This window comes from Notolepis coatsorum (assembly GCF_963971535.1).
Source record: "Notolepis coatsorum genome assembly, chromosome: 16".
Lineage (NCBI taxonomy): Eukaryota > Metazoa > Chordata > Actinopteri > Aulopiformes > Paralepididae > Notolepis > Notolepis coatsorum.
The window spans coordinates 18,914,935-18,938,548 of NC_140180.1; the positions used below are offsets into that span (position 1 = coordinate 18,914,935).

Here is a 23,614-nt window from a genome sequence, read left to right on the forward strand (position 1 = left end):
AGCCAACGTGTAGCAAAGGGCAATGCCCTCGCACAACCAATGTGACAGACGCTGCTTGGACAGCGCCTCACCTGCGCGAGGGCCACCGTAACAAACAAATAGTTGGTCGGAGGCCCTGAAACCCTGCGTGCGGCTAAGGTAAACCCCCAGCACACGGACAGGACACGACAGGTGCAGGTTCGACTCCAACTCACTAGCGTGAGGAGGAGGATGAAACGCCTGAATCACAATATCCCTGGAGCGAAAAGAGCTCCGGACATTCTTTGGCACGAAGACTGGATTAGGCCTCAGAGTCGCCCCGCTATCGGCCCGAATAGACAGGCACTCAAACCACACCGAGAGAGCACAAAGCTCACCCACGCGTTTAGCGGAGGTGATGGCCAAAAGGAATGTGGTCTTAAAAGACAGCTGACCCAACGGCGCCCGCTCAAGAGGCTCAAACGAGGTCCCAACTCGGAGACAAAGAACGCTCCACAGGCTTAAGACGCAGAGCGCCAAGCAGGAAACGTACCGCGTACCGCCCTCAAAGCCCATGTGACAGGAGGATATAGCCGCAGCGTATACCCTCACCGTCGAGGCCGACAGCCTATCCAGGATAGTCTGGAGGAAGGCAAGAACCGAGTCCAGGGGGCAAGACACTGGGTCCAGGCCCCCAACCTCACACCACTCTTGAAACATACGCCACTTCCCAGCGTAAACCGCGCTAGTGGACGGAGCGTGCGCGTTCCGGATGGTGTCAACCACAGTAGGGTTCAGACACATCACCTCCAGATTCACCCTTTCAGCAGCCAAACCATCAATGGCTGCCCCAGAACAGGACTCAGAAACAGCGTTCCGCGTGCCTGAGAGAGGGCCTGCGGTGACCATGGAACAGGCCACGGCGGGGCCACCAAGAGCTGAATCAGGGCCGGGATCCACACAGCTGAGCCCCGGCCCGGCACGACCAGGATCAAAGTCCCGCGCTCCTGACGTACCCGCCCCAACAGCTGAGCTATCAGGTGTATGGGGGGGAACGCGTACAAAATCCCAGCGGCCACGGATACATCAAGAAGGCATCCACCCCCAGAGCGGGGTTGTTCTTCCGACTCACAGAGAACCACAAGGGGCACTGGTGGGACTGTCTGCTCGCAAACAGGTCCACCGTGGCCTCCCCGAATCGGTCCCAGACCTGTCTGACTATGTCTGGACGTAGTCCCCACTCGTCAGGGTGAGGACCGCCCTGCGACATCACATCTGCACCCACATTCTCCCTGCCGGGGACGTGGAGAGCCCTCAGGCTGTGCAGATTGAGAAACGCCCATAGCCAGAGCTTGACCGCCGCCCTGTGCAGATGTGGGGATCGTACTCCTCCCTGTCTGTCGATATACGACGCTGACGTTGTGTTGTCCGTCCTGATCAAAACATGCTTGCCCACCACAAGGTGGCCGAGCCGTTTGAGGACCAGAAGGACTGCCTTCAATTCCAGAGGGCGAGATCCCCCAGTACTGACATGGAAACCTTCAGCCACTTCCACTTGTCTCTCACCGGGTCTATTTCCATACTGGAAAACCACCTCTGTATCCTCCTCATGAAGAGGAGGCCAAGAGGGACCACAGAGTGAGCAGATGCCATCATACCGAGCAGGCGCATCACGACAGCGGCGTAACCGTCCTAGGACGGAACCTCCCGAGCATGGCGAGAACATCCACTCGCCGCCGCTCTGAGAGGGATGCCCATATAGACCTTGAGCTTAGAAATAAGCCCAAGTACTCCACCCGTTGACTGGGAAGAGGAGTACTCTACTTCCAGTCTACAGCAAAACCCAGGCTGGTGAGGAATTCCACCACCTGCCTGGTATGAGACCTGGCGATCTTCTCTGACCGGCCGAGGACCAGAACGTCGTCCAGGGTAGAATAAAATTCGTATCTCCTGATGACGCAGAGGCCCCAGCGCGGTCTCCACGCACTTGGTGAAGATGCGAGGAGCCAGAGAGTAGCCGAACGGCAGCCTCTGGTACTCGTACGCTAAGCCTTGAAAAAGGAAGCGTAGGTATGTCCTAGGAGGGAAGATCGGGATGCGAATACGCATCCTACAGGTCTATGGAGGTGAACCAGTCCCCTATCTGACAGCGCTTAACAGGTGGGTGACGGTTAACATTCTGAACCTTCGATTTCTCGGGCACCAGAGAATATCGGGACGAATCGCCGCTCATCGTGTCCTCCCATGGGACCACGACGACGGCCTGCTTCGCCGGCAGAGAACGAATCTCCTCGGCCAGGTCTGTCACTGCCGCGGACTCTGATAATAGAGTCTACCAAACCCAAAAACGGGGGACGGGGTGTGTAAACTGTAACACAAGCGCCAACCTCAGCGTTCTCTCCATCCACACCGACATATGGCTACCAGCCATACGTGGTAAAATTCCAAAGCGCCCCTGCCGCCAACTGTCGCTGGTCCGCTAGGAATCATAGATAGGTGGCCCGGTCCCTCCCGCTGTGCGTTGTCAACCCTGGTCTCGCCAACCGCGCGAGCAGGGTGTCTCGTGGAGCCGTGATATCGCACCCTGACTCTACCAACGAGGCAATCACACCCAAGGAGGGGGACCCCGACAGAAAGGGCGATCTGATACGGGGGGAGCGGCCATCACCCCTGGTGACATAGGCTACCCCGCTGAGCATCTTCCCAGCTTAGCTTGCTGAGGACAGCCTGCTCTGCAGCTGGACATGCATGGTGTGTGGTCCTCACACTGCCCGATAGGGTGGGTCTCTACACACCGTAGCCCTGTAGTGATATTACTACCACCCAAATTACGCGTGCCTGCTGACCACCGCGAGATCGGAAGTCCAGACGGGGGAGGCACTAATGTAATACCCGGCCTGGCGAGGGCGGGGCTGGGGGGAACCCACGCTGCGACCTCCTGGGCCTAGAGTTCCCCCTCTGACAACATATTTTGGATACAGGGAACCCTGCTCCGTCGACAGATACAACACCAGGCTCACCAAACACAGACGCAGGACGTGTGGTGTGGGAGCCGCTAGACAGCACAGCATTCTCATAGACAGACCCAGGCCTAGCTAGCAACTGGGTGTCAGCCCCTGTCTCCATGAGAAGCAAAATGTGGGGCCGCTTGTGCTTCACTGGAAGAACGCGGCCCGCAGCCAAAGGGAACAAATCAGAGCCCTGTGTCCCGTAGTGTAGCGGGGGGGAGTAACCGGAGAGCGTGCTAGACACAGCTAGATGGCAACGTTTTTTTAGGGCGTGCCCATCTAATATAGCCAATCCCTCGGGCTGTCGAGGCTGTCGGCCTTGTGATCACCTGTTTTCTTTGTGTCCAGGGTATCTCAGGCAGGGGAAACATGGCCGCTGGCCGGGGGCCTCGCCGCAGCCGCTGACGAGGCCGTGCTCTCACCTCTGGCTGCGCGGTGTGGGGCGGCGTGGAGCCCAGGTCAAATACCGCCCGCGCCTCCGTGGACAGACCAAGGTCCATCCGCGGAGAGGGGAGCCCTGAGGAGGAGACCCCTCCCCTCCTCAAGGGGAGATTGCTCCAACCAAAGATGCCTGTGAACAACCCTCCCTGCGGTTATAACTTGCGGCTAGGTCAAACCTTGTGCGATGGTTTTGACGTCGGCTGGCCCTAAGGCCCCACCACCGATAACATTTTTGACAGAAAAGCAGCCAATTGAGCAATGTTGTCAGCTGCTGCTACATTCTGTACTGCGGCGGTATAAGCTTCATCAGCCCACCAGCCACCTGCCGGCCAACTCGCCTCATGGCGTCGGCCGGGCGGGACACCGTCTCACCATGTCAGGGCAAAGGACTGATACCACCTGCTTCACTAAGCACGGAACACCAGTGGTGGCTGCTGACCAAAGTCTACTACTAGTGAAGCACTGCTCCACCAGTAGTCATGTAACAACCTCCACTGCGGTGTGCACCCGTGAAGGGATAAATGAATGAATGAACGAAAACTCTATTAACATATTGCATAATACACACAATTGTTAAGGGGATGCAGACCAGAGAAAACGTTAGTCAGGGTCCCCCATTTTCAATGCATTGATTCACAAAAAGCACACCTGCCCTGAGCCCTGTCGTCAGCCCATCCACCCATGTAAAGGGTAAATAAGCCCCCGCTAAACCCCCAACATTAGACACAGATTGACCATCAGCATGAATGGTTAAGAGGAGGGAAGACAGTAAAGACAGCCCTCGGCGGGGTACATGGGGAACGGCGCCCCAACATTGTAGCATTAGCATTAGCTGCGCGCTAGGTTACTTGGAAAACATCCAAAAGAGAGTCATCACGACCATGTTTTCCCAAATATCCCGCCCCCTGCGCCAATACATCCCTCGGCCGCAGTATCACACATGCCATTACCAATGCCTGATAGCGCAGGCCCTACCTGTGCGCGACTTAGCTTGACTGCTAACCGTCGCGCGACGTCCCTCGGTCCGCTGTCACGAGATGAGGAAAACACAGGATAGAACCGCTGCGCTGTTAGGACATGCCGAGAAGATTTTTTTTTATAACTCTTTATTTTTGTTCATTTTCCTCCTTTTTTCTTTCCAAAGTCAATTCTTTTACATCATTTCCTTTTCACAGTTACTTTTTCACATTTTCAGTTGGAAACTTTTCTTTTGCAGTATGGTTTCCCGTGTTTGCATTGATGTCTTACCCATTTTTTCCAGTGTTCATTAACTTTTACATAAGCATCATACAGTTCACAATAATAATATGACAACCACCACCACAGGACAGACAAGACAGACAAGACTCACAGGACAGGACAGTGTTGTATGGTGGGGGGGGGGGAGAGAGCTGTATTTGCTCTTGGTATGTTGGGTCTGTTTTGATTGTGCCATGGCAGTCTTTAATCATCTAACGGCTCATATGTTGTCCATTTCGACCATCGTCTGTCGTATGTCTTGGCCTTCATTCTCAGCAGGAATGTCATTTTTTCCATATCGCTTATCTCCTCCACTATTCCCCTCCATGTCTCTTTGTCTGGAGCGGCTTCTTTGAGCCAGCTCCTTGTGATGGCCTTCTTACCAGCTATTGTCATGATTTTGAACAGGTACAAGTCTTCATTGTGTATGGTCTCCTTTGTGATCAAACCCAGGTATATCAACTGGGGTTCCATGGGGAATTCATAGCTAAGAATTTTGTACATTTCCTGTGTAACACTCTGTAACACGCTAGCCATACCACTGAAGAAGGACATTGTCCGAAACATGTCTGCTTTTTATTCAGGCTGCCATTAAAAAACATTGAACCTGCGAGTGCTGGTCCGGCTACCCTGCTTTGATATACTGAACTTTATGGGATTACAGCACCCAGTGTGAGAACTTGTGAGCGCGGTCTAACTTGATTATACTGTGTAACACTCTTCCAAAATGGTTGCACTTTATCAGATAACCAAAATATGTGAGAGTGGTCTCCAGCAGGGTTGTTGCCCTTTTAATTGTTTACTCTTAATTTGTGGTGTGATTAAAAAATCTCATCACATTCTCTAGAGCTAGTGGATGAGTGTTGTGTCTCACATATAGAATGCCAGTCATCCTCCGTCAAGATTATACTCAGTTCACTTTCTCACTTCTTCACATTATATGAATCACGGTTGTTGCGAACTTGTAAACTTTTGTACATTTCCGATACTATTTTCACTGGAGTTTGCGAATACGCCAGCTCCATCATTCCCACCACCCCGTTACCCCTACCAATATCCTACTCTTCTTGATTTCTGTATCATACAAGTGTCGCAGTTGTAGATATCTAAACAAATTGTCATTACCCAAATCAAATTGTCCTTAAATTGCTCAAAAGACATGAAGTGGCAATCATGGCGCGACCCGAGTCAGTCGGCGTGGGTTTTGCTCAGCAACGAATGTGCACATTTTTAGTTATTATGTTTGTTTTTACTACTTTTTTTATCGAAGCATCACTGGCGGGGACGTCATACGACCGCCAGTCACTTATTGACCTAAACTCCGGACTCAAAGAGGAGTTTAGAGACACTTTATCATGCCAAGGATGGCCAATGGAGATCAGAAGAGACAAAGACGCGGGAGACGGCCGTAAGACAAAGAAGAAACACAGGGGGAAGAGGAGCGGGATCAGATTAAGACTAAGAAGATCTGCTTACCGTCCGGCTATTCCATCTATCTTCCTGGCGAATGCACGTTCGCTAGAGAGTAAGATGGATGATCTACGAGCGCAGGTCCGATTCCAGCGAGAGATGAAGGACTGCAATATCCTGTGTTTCACGGAGACCTGGCTGAAATCAGTGACTCCCGATCACAGCATCTCTCCCTCCAACTCCTTCACCATCTTCAGAGCGGACCGTACAGAAGCCTCCGGGAAAAGCATCGGCGGGGGTCTCTGCCTGATGACCAACAACGGCTGGACTAGCCCCGGGGAGGTGAAGATACTCTCCCGCTCATGCTCTCCCGACATGGAACACCTCACGATCCAATGTCGCCCGTTCCATCTTCCACGCGAGTTCACTGCAGTGATCATGACTGCAGTGTACATCCCCCCCCAGGCGAATGTCGGCAGGGCGCTAGCGGAACTACACGACCACCTGAACACTCACTAAATCAAGCACCCAGGCGAATCTGAAAAAAGTCATGCCGTCTTTCTTTCAGCACATCGTCTGCTCCACAAGGGGAGGAAATACACTCGACCACTGCTACACCCCGTTCAGAGCCGGATACAAGGCTGTACCGGCCCCACCATTAGCGGGAGCAACGAACACGTCGGATCATGCCGCCATCTTGCTGGTCCCCGCTTACAAACAGAGATCACGTGACGCCGTTGTGTCACGTGAGGTAAACAAATGGGACGACCAATCAGAGGCCACGCTTCAGGACGCACTAGATGTCGCTGACTGGGGAATGTTCGAGAGGAGCACCAGTGACGTCAGCAAGTTCACAGACGCTGTGGTGTCATTCATAACAACGCTGGCTGATAGTATTGTCCCCACAAAGAAGGCGACGGTGTTCCCAAACCAGAAACCATGGGTGGACAGTACTATCAGAGCAGCCCTGAACTCTCGCACCACTGCTTATAACCTGGGCAGAGAGTCAGGAAACATGGAAGAGTACAAGACAACAGTCTACACTCTGCGCAAGGCTGTTAAAACTGCTAAGAGGACGTATGCCGACAAGATGGAGGCACAAATGGCACAGAATGACACAAGAGGCTTATGGCAAGGACTGAGGGCTATAACTGACTACAAAGTCAGCACCCCCTCAATGGGGAGCGACGACGCCTCCCTTGCGGACCAGCTCAACACCTTCTACGCGCGGTTTGGTGCAAACAGTGGCACTGCTAGCCCAACGGCTAGTGACGTCACTGGTATGCCGGCTGTTGTGGAGGGGGGGGGGGGCATCCGCGGGGGGGCGGGGACGCTCTATCATTGATGGTACACAGTGTGAGAAGAGCATTTATGCAGGTGAACACCAGGAAGGCGGCTGGCCCAGATGGAATAACAGGACGCATACTCAAGTCCTGTGCTAACCAGCTAGCCCCTGTGTTCACCACCATATTTAATCGATCCCTGAAGGAGTCAGTGGTCCCTGCCTGCTTCAAGATGTCTACCATTATCCCGGTACCAAAGAAACCCTCCCCAGCAGGTCTCAATGACTACAGACCGGTGGCACTCACCTCTGTGGCCATGACATGTTTCGAGAGGCTGGTCAAGGATCACATTTGTGCCTCCCTCCCCAGCGATATGGACCCTATGCAATTTGCATACAGGCCAAACAGGTCCACTGACGATGCGGTCTCCCAAGTACTGCACAGCACCCTCTCTCACCTGGACCGTCAGAAGGGGGGCTATGTGAGACTGTTGTTCACTGACTACAGCTCAGCGTTCAACACCATAGTCCCCACCAGACTGGTGGACAAGCTGATCGGGCTGGGTCTGAGCTCCGCCCTGAGCGCCTGGGTACTGGACTTTCTGAGTGAGAGACCCCAGGCGGTCAGGGTGGGGGGTCAGACCTCCAACACCATCACCCTGAGCATCGGGTCCCCCCAGGGCTGTGTTCTGAGCCCCCTGCTGTACTCACTATACACACACGACTGTGTGGCCAAGTTCAGCTCCAACTCCATAGTGAAGTTCGCAGACGACACGGTGGTGGTGGGGCTGATCTCGGACAACGACGAGAAAGCCTACCGGGAGGAGGTTGAGGTACTGGAACGCTGGTGCCAGGACAACAGCCTACTCCTGAACATTGGTAAAACCAAGGAGCTGATCGTGGATTATAGGAGAGGACGGCAGGAGACACACACACACCACTGATGATTAACGGGGCTACCGTGGACAGGGTGAGCAGCTTTAAGTACCTGGGGGTCCACATCTCAGAGGATCTGACATGGACAACACACATAGACACAGTAGTAAAGAAGGCGAAGCAGCGCCTTTACCACCTGAGACAGTTAAGGAAGTTCAGAGTATCGGGGAAGATACTCCAGTCCTTCTACTCAGGAGCTGTAGAGAGCATCTTGACCGGAAACATCACTGCCTGGAATGGAAACAGCATGGCACAGGACAAGAAGGCCCTACAGAGAGTGGTGCGCTCAGCCGAGCGTACCACGGGTATGGCACTACCTCCCCTGCAGGTTCTATACAACAAGAGGTGCAAATCCAGAGCCTGCAGAATAATGAAAGACCCCCACCACCCCAATAACAGCCTGTTCCAGCTGCTGAGGTCAGGCAGACGCCTGCGAACCCCAGCTACTAGGACAGAGAGGCTTAGGCTCAGCTTCTTCCCCCAGGCCATCAGAGCCTTGAACAATGAACATTGAGTGCCACAGAACACTGAACTATCCACACACAAGCACACATGAGCACACACATGACACGCACGCTGTGCACGCTCACACACTAGCAGCCACTTTAACACTTTAACATGAGCGGGCACACACTCATGCCGCACACACCCACTTATGGCCAAAAGGAAAGGCCACTTTAAATTAGTATAACAACAGTAACAGTGTATTGCACTACCAAAGCTACCTAGCATGTCCTGTATGCTCTGTAAATATTTTTTATGTACAGATACCGAGATGTCACACCATGTTACCTGTTACCTGTTTATTGCACAATGTTGTTTTTATTGGATTCTATTATATGTTGTACCACTGTATTGCACATCGTTGCGGGCAAGACCACCCGCATTTCATTGTATACTTGTATGCCGTGACAAATAAAACTCTTGACTTGACTTGACTTGACTTGACTTGACTTGAAGTTGTGGTCCTCTAAAAGTGTACATATGGCTGTTATACCCCTATCTCTCCACCCGTCAAAAGTGGTCCAGTGACCCCGGGCCAAAACTGGGGGTCTGGGAAGGCCAAATCAGAAGTCTACTGTCTTCTTTTGATTTATATTTCCTGACCACCTCTTTCCAAACCGCCAGGGTGTGGTCCACTATTGAATTACTTCCCTGTTGTGCTGTGTGTTCTTTCCCCCCCAGTCTGGCCTGAGGTTGTACCCGCTCTAGGTGTGTCTCTATGTCCTTCCACCTGGCCCTGTATGTTCTTGAGCACCAGTAAACGGCGTACCTCAGCTGGGCTGCATAGTAGTATTCCCTTAGATTAGGTAGTGTCAGACCTCCCTCTTTTTCAATTTGCAATGTTTTAAATTTCACCCTAGGTCTGCCACCTGCCCATATGAGCCTAGAGATCGGTTTGTCCCATGCTATGAATTGGGAGTCGGGGACCTTGACCGGTAGTGAGAGGAAAAGGTACAACAGCCTTGGCAGAATATTCATTTTGATCACTTCTATTCTGGTACTGAAATCCATCATGATTGTAGCCCATCTCGACCAGTCCTTCTGTAATTTATCATTAATCTTATTATAATTAGCCGCTTCCAATTTGCTCATATCCTTGGTGATAATCACTCCCAGGTAAGTTATTGATTTGGCTTCCCAATTCAATTTGTAGTCATTCCTCTTTCCATTACTGGGTGAGAAGTTGAAGGTGAGAATTTGGGTTTTCGTGACATTCAGCTTGTATCCTGACATCCAGCCATAGTCATTTAGTATAGTCATTAACTTGGGGAAGGTCAGGTTTGGGTTTTGGAGGTATATTATAATATCATCCGCAAAAAGGCCTCTCCTGTGGTCACCCCTTGCTATTCTTATTTCTTTACTTTCTCTAATGGCTTGGGCTAATGGTTCGAAAATCGCGAAGAGGCGCGTCCCTCTGAACAGTTTGAATCTGTCCGACAAGCTACCGTTAATCTTTACTCTGGCATTTGGATTGTCGTATATAGCTCTTATACAGCTGATGAATTGATCGTCAAATCCAAATATTTCCAATACCCTAAACAGGAAGGACCATCTGACCCTGTCGAAAGCCTTTTCCGCATCTAAACTTACCAAGGCTGCTGGGAGTTGTTGTTTTCCCACCTGTTTTATCACATGAAGTGTTTCAAGTTTCTTTAATAGTTGTCATACAGAAGTACAGAATACTTTCATACAAAATGCTTCTTACTGTTACGCTCCAGAGACTGTGCTAGACAAGATAGTATCAAATAACATAGTATAGCATGTAATTTAGAAGTAGAAAATGAGGTCACAGTGTTCAGTATAATAATAATAATAATAATAACTTTATTTGTATAGCACTTTTCATACAGAGGTTGCAGTTCAAAGTGCTTCACAACAGTAAAAAATACAGGCATAAGCGAGCATAAAAAGATAGACAGGTAGAATCACAGTGTTTCACATTAGGATCTAGCATCCCAATAGGCTCTCCGCTTACAGTTTTCAGTAACACAAATAGTAAAAATAGTTTAAAATGATTCAGTTTAAAAATAGTAAAATAAAAAAAAAATTATAAAATAGAACGGACATAAAAAATACAGGCATGAGCGAGCATAGCAAGATATGGCAAATCATAGTGTTTCACATTAGGATCTAGCATCCTAATAGGCTCTCTATTCAGTAATACTCCTGTAATTCAAATAATAAAAATTGTTTAAAATGATTCAGTTTAAAAATAGTCATCAGTAAGAAGTAAAAAGTGCAATAACCGACGGACATAAAAAATACAGGCATGAGCGAGCATAGCAAGATATGGCAAATCACAGTGTTTCACATTAGGATCTAGCATCCTAATAGGCAAATAATAAGAATAGTTTAAAATGATTCAGTTTAAAAATAGTCATCAGTAAGAAGTAAAAAGTGCAATAACCGACACATGAATTTGATAGGCAGTGTAAAAGAGTAGGCAGGGTAAGAATAAATACAAGTTGTGTCAGGATATCCCTGATGTTTCCTCTTGCCACTAGGTGGTAGCAGATATCTATCAGTGAAATGCCTGAGCAAAGATCTAGGTTTTAAGCTGTCTTTTAAAGATGTCTAGCGAGTTGGCTTCCCTGATGTTTTGGGGTAGTTTGTTCCATAGTTTTGGGGCATAGTTGATAAAGGCTGCATTACCGATCCTCTTTTGACTGCTTCTGGGAGCCTCTAGTAGTCCAGCAGCTGATGATCGCAGTGTTCTTGCTGGTGTGTAATTTATTAGAGTGTTGGCGATGTAGCTAGGTCCCTGTCCATTTAGAGCTTTGTATGTAAGGAGAAGGACCTTAAAGTCAATTCTAAATGTTACAGGAAGCCAGTGTAAAGCGGCTAAGACTGGACTAATGTGCTCTCTCCTTTTGGTTCTAGTTAGCAGTCGGGCTGCAGAGTTTTGGATTAGCTGAAGCCTCTGTGGTTTTCTTAGGGAGACCTGTGAAAAGTGCATTACAGTAGTCTAACCGGCTAGATATGAATGCATGAATTAGCTTCTCAGCATCGTTCTGATTAATAAATGGTCGTACTTTTGCTATATTTCTGAGATGGAAGAACGATGTTTTCGTCACTTTGCTAATATGAGAATTGAAGTTCAGTTCTGAATCTATGACAACCCCAAGACTAGTGACCTCAGATTTGATCCAAGGGGTTAGTCCTCCCAGGTTCTTTATTAATGTTTCTTTTTTAGTTTTGGAGCCGATAATTAGAATTTCAGTTTTGTTCTCGTTTAGTTTCAGGAAGTTCTTACTCATCCATTTATTTATTGCCAGTAAGCAGTCTGTAATGGAGCTAATCGCTGTATCATTTGGTTCAGCAGATATGTACAGTTGTGTATCATCCGCATAGCTATGGAAATCTACATTATGTTCTCTGATGATATCACCCAGCGGTAACATGTAAAGGGAGAAGAGTAAAGGACCTAAGCAACTCCCTTGTGCAACTCCATAGTTGTTGTCGTATATATCAGATTAAACCAGCCTAGCACATGGTCTGAGAAACCGACATGGTTTTCAAGACGATCGATTAGAATATCGTGATCGATTGTATCAAATGCTGCACTGAGATCTAACAGGATAAGGATGGAGATCTTATTCTCGTCAGAGTTTAGTCTGAGGTCACTGATTATTTTGGTGAGGGCAGTTTCAGTGCTATGATATTTTCTGAATCCTGACTGAAATTCTTCTAAGATGTTGTTTTCTTCAAGAAAGGAATTTATTTGAACTGAAACTATCTTTTCAAGTACTTTACTAATGAATGGTAGGTTGGATATTGGACGATAATTTGCCATTTCATTACTATCCAAGTTAGGTTTTTTTAGTAATGGCTTTACAACTGCTGTTTTAAAGGCATCCGGGAAAATACCAGTCCTAAGGGAAGTGTTTATGATATCTAGCACAGGGCTTGAAACACTATTAAATACCCGTTTGAAGAAAGCTGTAGGTATAGGGTCAATGTCTGAGGTGGAGGAGTTACATTCTGAGACAGTTTTGCAGAGTACATCTAATGTGATGCATGTGAAACTTCTCATGGTTACATTGCACGGTTTGCCGCAATCAACTTTATTTCCATCATGAGTAATGCTGGCCCTGATCAAGGTTATTTTGTTGTTAAAGAATAGTGCAAGTTCTTCACACTTAACCGTTGATGACTGAGGAGGTGTAGGGGCAGTGTTGAGTAGTACATTAATAGTGGAAAAGAGGATTCTGGAGTTTCCAGCATTTTCTGTAATGATTTTAGAGAAGTAATCTTTCCTTGCTAAGCGGATGGTTTTATTATAAGCAGTTAAAGCATCTTTGTATATATCACAGCATATGGTGGTTTTTGTTTTTCTCCATTTTCGCTCCGCTGCACGACATTTCCTTTTTTCTTCGTTGACCGTATTATAGTTTAACCAGGGCGAGGCTGTAGTTTTCTTCTTTTTCGTTTTTAATGGGGCGACAGAATTTAATATAGATGACATTGCATCATTGAGATTTTCTACCATTTCATTTAGAGAGCTGTCATGATTGTGTGGTTCATGTAGTCTGATAAGATCAATGAACTTTGATTCAGCTTTGTCGTTTAGGAGCCTCTTTTTAACTATGATTTATTTTTTTGTTTTAGTAAGGGTTATTTGAGTATCAAAAAATATACAGTGATGGTCGGAGAGAGGTAATTCAGTTATTGAGATATTTGTTATGCTTAGCCCAGTTGTTGTTATAACTAAGTCTAGTGTATTCCCAAGCCGGTGAGTTGCATTTGTTATATGCTGTATTAGGTCAAAGCTATCCAGTAGATTTTTTAGTTCCATAGTTTTGGAGTCTGTTTTCTTATTAAAATGGATGTTCAGGTCTCCATTTAGGATCACCTTATCATATCCGGTAACACATAGTGAGATCAGTTCAGAGAGCTCCTGTATAAATATTGGTGAGTGTCTAGGCGGGCGGTATATTGTGACAATAATAGTTGATTCTGTTTTTAGTTCAATGGCAAGATATTCCATTGACATGAACTCGCCTAGTTCTGTGATTCTAAACAAGAGTTTTGAGGAGAAGATTGCTGCAACTCCTCCGCCCCTTTTATTTTTTCTGGGTATTTGAAAAAAGTTATAGTCTGGTGGACAAGCTTCTATCATTATTGATGTAGCTGTGTCATTATTTAGCCATGTCTCTACTAGGCAGATGCAATCAAGTTATTTTCTTTAATCAGATCATTTACTAAGAAAGTTTTATTATTCAGTGATCTGACATTTAGGAAAGCTAATTTTATTTGTTGGACTTCTTTAGAGGAGGTCTGCTTTGGCTTGACCGTGATGGCCCTGAGGTTAATAGCAGGTAAACGCATTGATGGTGTATATTTTTCACCATGCCATTGGCTGGTTATGATTACTTGTATGTTTTGAGAGATGGCATGGCAATTGTGCTATTCTGCACCGTACTGACTGTACTGTGCTTTCGGGGACATTTGATCAGACAAGATGGCCTTGTGTGATATGGGGGGGGGGGGGGGGGGGAGGCGGGACGTCTTGTGCTGCTGTAATCCGTGGTGAGATTGTGTCCTTCATGACTATCTCTCGTGCTGGTATGAGCTTAATATTCTTGGAGGCCATCAAGGCATGACGCATGTTTGCTGATAGGAGCTTTGAACCTAAGCGATTTGGGAAGAAGCCATTTCTTTGAAAACGTTCTGGGTTATTCCAGAAAACATTGAAGTTGTCAATGAATTTCAGGCCGTGTACGAGACATGCAGCCCCTAACCATGAATAAAAATTTAGGAGTCGACTGAATGCTTCCTGTCCTCTGCAAAAGCATGCAATTGGTCCACTGATGGACACATCAGTGTTTGTGTACACAGACTGATGTTTGTCTAGTGTGTTCATTAAACGTGTGAAATCGTCTTTCAAAGTCTCTGTGCCAGTCTTCTTTCGCAGGATGTCAAACGATCCAGAGTGAATGACAATTTTTGTTATTCCCGGTCTGATTAGTGTTGGAAGTTTTTCGGCCAGCTCTTTGACAGATGTATTGTCTAGATCTAGACAGATATTTTCTGTGTTTGCCATCTCCACATACCTTGTTGTGGAATCTCCAATCAGTATACAGTCTATTTTCTGTGTGAGGTTAGCATTTTTCTTTCCAACAGTTTTGGGGCCGTTTGTTTTTGGGCTAGGCCTAGTCTGCCGGTTCTTTCCACAGTCCTGTGGCCTTGGTGAAGCCTCGTTAGCCTTCTCAATAGCCGGCATGTTAACGCTGGTCCCGTACCTTCGGCGTTGGCTACCGCGACGTTCTCGGCGCATGATAGTCTCTTCGCTGTTAGCCGTTCGCTCGGTCTGGGTCGTGTTTGCTAGCCGTGTCGCTAGTGGCTCTGTTTTCCTCGTCGTCTCGTCGTTAGCGTGTGCTCCGATGTGCCGGCTGTTAGCTTCGCTAGCATTAGCGTGAGCTCCGGCATGCCAGCTGTTTGCTTCGCTAGTGTTAGCGTGAGCTCCGGTATTCTTGCTATTAGCGTCGTTAGCGTGAGCTCCGTTTCGCCCGCTGTTTGCTTCGTTAGCGTTGTTAGCCACGCTTCTATGTCTCTTTGCTTTGGGTGTTGATATGCATGTTTCTGAGAGTAGGTTGAAACTATTTCCTGGCGGTACCGGGGGTGAGGTCCTGGTTCGTTTTTTTCTCCTTTTTTCCTTGACGGTGATCCACTGCTTTGGTCTAAGTATAGACATATGTACAATGTTCGATGCAGAATAGACGTAACTGAGTTACCATATAATATACAATACTATGCAGTGTACTAATGTACAGTACTATATAGTGCAAAGCAGAAATGGGATGAGGTACAATTTAGATACAATTTACAGTAAGGTGTACGAGTTGTAGTGCAATCCTTCATCAATAAATATAAAGTGTGGGGAGTGGGTGCTACAGTGTGTTTGTTTAAAGTGAGTGTGTGCTATAAAGTGTGTGGAGTGGGTGCTACAGTGTGTTTGTTTAAAGTGAGTGTGTGCGTGTGGATGTGTGAGCTATGTGCGTTTGATGGTTGTTGTTGTGTAGTGTTCATTGTTCGTTTAGCAGCCTGATGGCCTGGGGATAGAAGCTTCTTCTGAGTCTTTCTGTGCTCGCCTTGAGACTCCGGTATCGCTTGCCTGACCGCAGCAGTTCAAAGAGGCAGTTGTTCGGGTGACTGGAGTCTTTAATGATTCTCTTAGCCTTGCCCCTGCAACGCTTGTTGTAAATGTTCTGGAGGGTGGGGAGCCCCCCTCCAATTGTGCGTTCGGCTGAACGTGTCACTCTTTGTAGTCTGCTTCGGTCTTGTGCAGTGCTATTCCCAAACCAGGAGGTGATGTTGCCAGTCAGGATGCTCTCTATTGTACATGAGTACAAGTTCTTAAGGATCTTCTGACTGACTTGGAACTTCCTTAGGCGCCTGAGGAAGTAGAGGCGTTGTCGTGCCTTCTTCACAACACTGTCAATGTGTGTGGTCCATGTCAAGTCCTCGGATATGTAGGCTCCGAGGTACTTAAAGCTGTTGACTCTCTCAACCGGTGCCCCGTCGATGCTGAGGGGGCTGTAGTCCTTGACCCCCGACCTCCTGAAGTCCACAATCATCTCCTTTGTTTTGCTGACGTTCAGGGAGAGGCTGTTTTCCTGGCACCATCCCGCCAGGACCTTGACCTATTCCAGGTCAAGGTCAAGTGAAGTGTGCCTAACATTGTCCTGTGTCTGTCTGCCTATTATAAACCCCGTCTGGTCTTCGTGAATCAGGTCATGGAGGATGTCCTCCATTCGCCTAGTTAGTATAGATGTGAACAGCTTGTAATCCCCATTTAACATCGATATGGGACGATATGATTCGCAATGTTCCCTTCTTTTGGTATAACTGATATCACCGCCTCTTTCCAGGATGGGGGGGCTTCTGCCTTTTCAAGTGTCCAGTTAAAAGAATCTAGCATTACTGGGGCCAGGTCTTCTTTAAAGATTTTGTACCACTCGTTTGGAAACCCGTGGCTCCCTGGAGTTTTGTTTGCTTTCAGTCTTCCTACAGCTATATCTACTTCTTCCTTCGTGATGGGGGAGATCAAGGCTTTATTCTCTATTTTCCCTATACTCTGGAGATCCAAGGATGATAAAAACTGTACAATTTTCTCCTCGTCTTCCATCTCGGGTTGTGAGTATAACTTTTCATAGTATTCTTTGAATATACGTTGAATTTCTTCAGGTTCATAAGTCGCTTCTCCTGATTGGGGTTCCCTGATCTTGTGGATAAAGTGTCTACTCTGCTGAGTCGTTTTGCTAAAATCTTGGTTGCCCTTGGGACTGATTCATAAAAGGTTGTTTTGTGTATCTCAATTTCTTATCTAACTCTTCTTTCCCCATCTCTTCAAGCTGTGATTTTATTCCCTTCATCTGTTCCCTATTACACCCCCCTCCCCTCCCTGCACCTGTTGCTCGAGTTTTTTCAAGTCTCTCTGTAATTGATCATATTTCATTTGCCTATACTTATTCAAGTGTGCAGTCTTTGAGATTAGGTATCCCCTCATAATTGCCTTGATTGTGTCCCATAGGATGGTCGGTTTCACTCGGCTGTCCACATTATTTTTAATAGATTCGGTTATCTCCTTCCTGATCTGATTCACGAGATCCTCCCCATTCAGAATCCCCAAGTTCAGCCTCCAGAGTGTGTCTCTTTGTCTGTTGTTCAAGTGTATGGTAAGATACACCATATTGTGGTCTGAGATATCTGCCGTTCCTATTGAGCAGCTCACTACCCTGTGTCTCTATCTCTTATCTATTAAAAAGAAGTCTAGCCTAGAGTGTACCTTGTGCGTCGCAGAGTAATGAGTAAAATCCCTTTCTCCTGCATTTAAGCTTCTCCATACCTCCATCATCCCGCTTCCCTAATCAAGATATTCAAGTCCTTTGATCTCTGAGAGTTGTGTCTGGATTTACTTGTTGTGTCCAGTGAATAGTTCAGTATAGTATTCCAATCCCCTGCACATATCAGTATCCCTTCCGCCTCAGAGGCTATTGTGTCAAATAAGAGTTTGAAAAATCTTCTGTCACTCTCAGGAGGGGTGTATGTGTTCACTAGGGTTATCATTACGTTATCTATTTTACATTTAACTATCGAGTACCTCCCTCCTCTATCCTTTTTTTTGTATTAGTTCAAAATTGAGAGAGTTTGAAATCAGGGTTGCCACTCCCCTCTGCCTATTATTCTTGCAAGAACTAAAAAAATTATTTCGATATCCAAACTTGTTCAACTTTTCATGCTCTATTTTTGACATGTGTGTTTCTTGTAGGAAGATCACTTGTGTCTTCTCTCTTTTGATTTTCGTCATAATTCTAATTATCTTAACTGGGTGACTAAGCCATTTTCAAGTTATGAGATTCCGACATTCATTTTCCAGTTCTTGCATACATTAGCGGCTCCCCTTATCATACATTTTCTCCCGACATTAAACATATAACATTTAGCACACATAGTGACCTCCAAACGAGGGGGGAACACCCACTCCCCTTCAGTATTTATCCCGTCGGTAAGTGCAAGGGAAAGCCCCTCGTAGGGAGAGGGCCCTTCGCTAAGGGTGTGAGACGAGGTGACCAACTGAAACCCCTCCATCCCTTAAATCCTAAATCACTAAAGAAAACATACGCTAATAAAAAATACCTCGCTCCTCCCAGGTGCTTATTTGAACATTACCCCAGCCATCATGGCCGGTCCGAAGGATTCTACTCATTGTTTTTTACAATGCATGTATTCGCTGAGCTTCTCTCTCGCCCTCAGTGCTGCTACTCGACCCCTCTGCCTGCCTGGTGTTGGTGCCGGTGTCTGGTCCCGCTTTCCTCGCCTCCGCGTTCCCTCTCCTCCATCTCGCTCCTTTTCCCCTTCCATTTCTTCCACCGTGATGCCTTGCCTCTTCAGCTCGCTGTGCGCCTCGGTTGCGCTCGTGTAGGTCTTGACTCCGGTATCCCAATGGATCCTCATGCTGTAGTATGGAGTCTGGAAGCGGATTCCTTTTATCTTTAGTGCTTTTTTTATACAGTTGTACTCCCTCCGTTTCTTCGCAACTTCAGGTGCATAGTTATGGTCGATATAGATTGTCTTGTTGCCCATTTGTATCTTTCCCTTCTTCCATGCTTCTCTCAACACCAGCTCCTTGGTCAGGTATTCCTGGAAGATGACGATAATGTGTCTCGGCGTGGAACCTTCTGGCGGTCTCGTGGCCTGTGCACGGTGGGCCCCTTGCAGCTTGAATTATATGTCCGGTGGGAGCGATAACTAGTTTTTGAGAAACTGTTCGATAAACTTTGGAACCGAGTCCCCCTCTTTTCCCTCTTCCATCCCGAATATGCAGATGTTGTTCTTCCTCGCCCTGGATTCCAGTTCAACTAACCTGTATTGTGCGACTCTGAGCTCTTCTTTTGAGTCAGTTTTCAGTTATTTTATCGCTTCAATTATGCCCACCTGGTCCGTGCTCGGCTTGTGTCCTGACTGCATGCTGGCGGCCTGCTGCTGATTGTTTAAGCTAGCGGGAGCGTTGGCTTCGGTGTCGGGTCCTTTTGTCGTCTCGTTTTCCGAATTATTGAATTTTTTTTCCTTTTTTTTCTCGGTCCTTCCCTTTCTTTCTCCCACTCATCTACCTTTCTGCCTTGGTTTAATGTTTTCTTTGAATTCTTAAGTGTTTGAAGTTCACTTTGCCCGGGAGCTCGGCTTCTTATGCATCTGTGCCCTCTGCTGGCATACCGGAAGTCGGCATTTTAATATATTTTGTATCCTGTTTGGAACGAGGCCTATCTATAGTGTCCAAAAACCCCATTCTTATAACCACTCTTACGCAGACCACAAAACCCCAGCAGTAAAGCAGATAATGTATTTACATGCCTCATTATCCCACATAGTTTGGCATATTCCACCCATCACAAATTTTGGGTTTATCATAGTCCGGGTATGAGCTTATCCTGGCTACTGTATTTTGTATTGTGCATGTAAATGCAACTCAGTGATTTAAACATACTTGTTGTTACTCTGCTGCAGTCCCTGACAGTGATGCAGGACGGCAGCAACTCTAAACACGGCTCATCAACAAAGACCCACAGAGATCAAGGTAATGGAACTGTCTCAAACCCTCCAATCAAAACCGTTGCTTCCCTAGCAATCATTGTAATTGGAGAGCCAAGGAGAAGGGGCAGGGCTTGAGGTCAATTCAGTGAAGGTGTCAGTGGTGTCTTATTAATTCCACTGTCCTGGTGTTTTATGTGGAAGACATCAAATAATACCAAAAATAAAACAAAGAGATGAATGAGAGTCATGACCTGTGATCTACTGTTCATATAGTTGACTGACAAAGAGTGTAACAGTCTTGTTGCTATTCAACTACAGTAACCTGTAGTTGCACCTGTTGCACATCTGACCATCCTGGTATCGGGGAGGGGGGGGGGGCTCTTTGAGTAGCCCTCCTGAGGAGTTAAAGGTGTTATAGATAACATTCAGTCACTAGATGTCGCACTAGAGTACCAGCAGTCATTTAGCCAATAATTTTAGACCTGCCAAATTTTTTTAACTGATACATTCATGAATCAAAACATTTTTGGGGGGAAAAGTAATACTTTTATTCCGCACCTTTCTAAAAGCTCTGTGGATGTATTATTAAAAAGAAAAGATTACTCTACATACACATGTTATCTATAGCGCCTTTAGGGTCAGGGGGTGCCGGCTAGTGTCCTATTGTAATAAGGGGCTGTCTGTGAAGCCCATTGAGAGGAATGTGATGTAACTGTGATGATAACAAGCTACACAAATAAACTTAGCTTGACTTGACTTGGTCTTAAAACCATCTGTCATCTGTGACTTCTTGTGTTAGCTCTGTTCTGTTATATTCTATATATATGGCGACGACAGTGGCTCAGGAGGTAGAGCAGTCGTCTGGCAATCCGGAGGTTCCCGGTTCGATTCACGCTCCTCCCGGGCAGCGTGTCGATGTGTCGATGAGCAAGACACTTAACCCCTAATTGCTCCCGATGAGCAGGTTGGCACCTTGCATGGTTGCCTCCGCCGTCGGTGTGTGAATGTGTGTGTGAATGTGTGAATGAAAGGGTAAAATGTGAGTAACAAATTGTAAAGCGTTTTGGATAAAAGCGCTATATATATATATATATTAAACTAAATAAGACTCGTGCACATCTGGTTGGACCCCGACTGGAGGTGCAGGTCAGCGCAAGAGAGATATATAAACTAAAAGGAGAAAACCTTCAAGGGAAATAAGGGACCGCACACTCCTCAGGACTGGTTGTTGCTTTTTTATGGTTGCACAACGCGTTTCGCTATCGCTATAGCACCTGAGGAAGCGATAGCGAAACGCGTTGTGCAACCATAAAAAAGCAACAACCAGTCCTGAGGAGTGTGCGGTCCCTTCTTTCCCTTGACGGTTTTCTCCTTTTAGTTATATATATATATATATATATATATATATATATATATATATATATATTAAAAAAGCAGCCATATATTCAATCTATTCTCTTGATTGCTATTTCCCTCATGGAATTGTGCCGCTGGTCCGATTCATTGATTTGTGACACGGCTCACTGCCCCCCTTAGTGAAAAAGGAGGTCAAGGAGGCATGTGAAGATTCTACCCTTCCTACGGAGGAGATGGAGAGAGAGACGGTGAGTTTACGGCTTTCATCTCAGGGGCTGGGCTTCATCATGTCATTCGCATCAATGGGATTTGTTTCAGAATTTGCACACAAACACACACACACACACACACACACACACACACACATACACACACACACACACGCACACACACGCACACACACACACATGTGTGCATTCATTCACAAGTTCAGAGATGACAGCAACAGTATCTTCAGAAAGTAATCAAATAAATCTTGGTATTTATATTCCGCGGTACACAATGAATGAACCTATCTCCACCACCCCAGTCTAGCCCGGGTGAGTGCCTGCTGCACTCTCGGTTCCAGGCCTATGAGCAGAGTCAGGCCCACGTGGTCCACATCCTGCAGCACTGGGACCGGGCCCAGGGACTGCTGCTGGTGCCGCTCGCCCCATACGAGAAACAGGTACTTTTTACTTAACTACCAATGGGCTACTGTTTGGTGGTCAATGAGGGCAATATTGGGGGACGTACATTTTTACGGTTTGCACTAGGGATGTCCGATATTATCGGCCTATCGATAAATTATCGGTATCAGTTTTCAAAAAAAAATTAGATAATTGTATTTATTATATTTTTTTACATTTATTTAACCTTTATTTACCCAGGCAAGCAAGTAAGAACAAATTCTTATTTTATTTATTGTGAAAAGTATGCATAATGTTGTGTTAATTCCATGACAAGAGATATGTAATGTTAATTACCTGAAATTATTCAGTTTTTCCGGTATCGGTTGATATCGGTATCGGAAATTAAGAGTTGGACAATATTGGTATATATCGAACATCCCTAGTTTGCACGTATTTTCTCTAAAATGATATAGACCTTTTCAAAATAATTCGGTCTCCAGGGAAACCGTCCGGGCCCCTGGGTACTGTATTTCCTCTGAGCTATTGTATTAGCAAACACTACAGCAGGAAATACACTGCAGACTTAAATAGAATGTTTATGAAAAAATCTATAGTTTGCAGGCGTTTACATTAAATAATTAGTGCTAACAAGGTCTGTAGGTGACATCATCCTTCCTCCCCCCTCACACCACCCCATTGTTCATATTCATATGATCTTATGTCATGCTCAGGTTGGGTTCCTTTCCACTCTGTTCCACCCTGTTCCCACCCAAAATGGAACCCAACCTGAGCATGTCATAAGAGCAAAATGGCGGCCACATCAATCGATACTGGCATTGGACACATTTAATACACAGTAATAAAAATTTTCGTCCACATTTTTTAAGAAGACTGCTTAGAATCCTTGCAGTTCCACCAGTGTTTTGATTTTTGATACATCGGATGCAGAAAATGTTAGCGTCATGCTAAGCATGCCAGCGAAGGTGAGCTAGTTCCATGTGTCATTAGTTCCACTGTAGACCAAAGCATAGGTCGTTTTATCTCCCACTATCAAATTGATTCAACATGTGGTCTGTATGCAAAGATGGAACTCATAAAGCAACTAGGACTGATGTATTCTGCGCCCCGTGTCACACATATGTCCTTCAAGGCCATCAAAGAGTGGAACAGGCTTCCTAGTGACATAAAAAATAATATAAACTATGATCACTTTTGCTCTGTCACAAAAAAATTGCTCCTGAGTCACCAATGTTGCCAACACTAGGTGGTGCTGTCTGACTTCCTTGTGTATATATAGATGATTACACAAGAGACTCAGTCACTTTTACTTTGTACTTTTGAACTTGTCTTGTATCTAAACACTTTGAGTGCCAACAACGAGAATTCTAGTTATTTCATGCTATTTCATCAATCGTAATTTTTTTATTAGCGATTTCCATTCATTTTTCATCAATCTAGCCTCACGTTACCACTGGGACTCTCTGAGCTCGAACAGGGAAAATACCGCCCCCTATCGTCTCCTGGATGATAATGCACCCATTGGATTGGACTGAATGAAAACGCATGGGGAAAAGAAAATCCGGAATCCACATTTTACTTGTCAGGCATGTAATCCGAGCCGTCTTTGTGGTCCCTCAGAACAGCGTGGAATATGTGTTTCGAGCACCCAGCGTTGGATCAATAAACGCGATCGATATTTGGAATGGCGATCAGGAATTGGAATAATCTTTTTGGAGAACATCTGATCTGAGGTAAGGAATCTACTTTACCAGTCTTGGGGTAATCAGAGCTTTTTTCACAAATATATCAATGTGGGCCCTGTGTGTGCGTGTGCG

At 46.4% G+C, this 23,614-nt stretch overlaps 1 protein-coding gene across 1 annotated transcript in view; it reads left to right on the plus strand.

The window, feature by feature from the left end:
* The window catches only part of hydin (HYDIN axonemal central pair apparatus protein), a gene marked incomplete at both ends in the record, with an annotated part of 297,572 nt that overhangs the window by 131,869 nt on the left and 142,089 nt on the right, over window positions 1-23,614 (plus strand). The window contains 4 exon segments of the mRNA XM_084331981.1: window positions 17,402-17,456; window positions 19,786-19,855; window positions 21,349-21,416; window positions 21,698-21,835. Coding sequence (XP_084188107.1) covers window positions 17,402-17,456; window positions 19,786-19,855; window positions 21,349-21,416; window positions 21,698-21,835 — 331 coding nt within the window.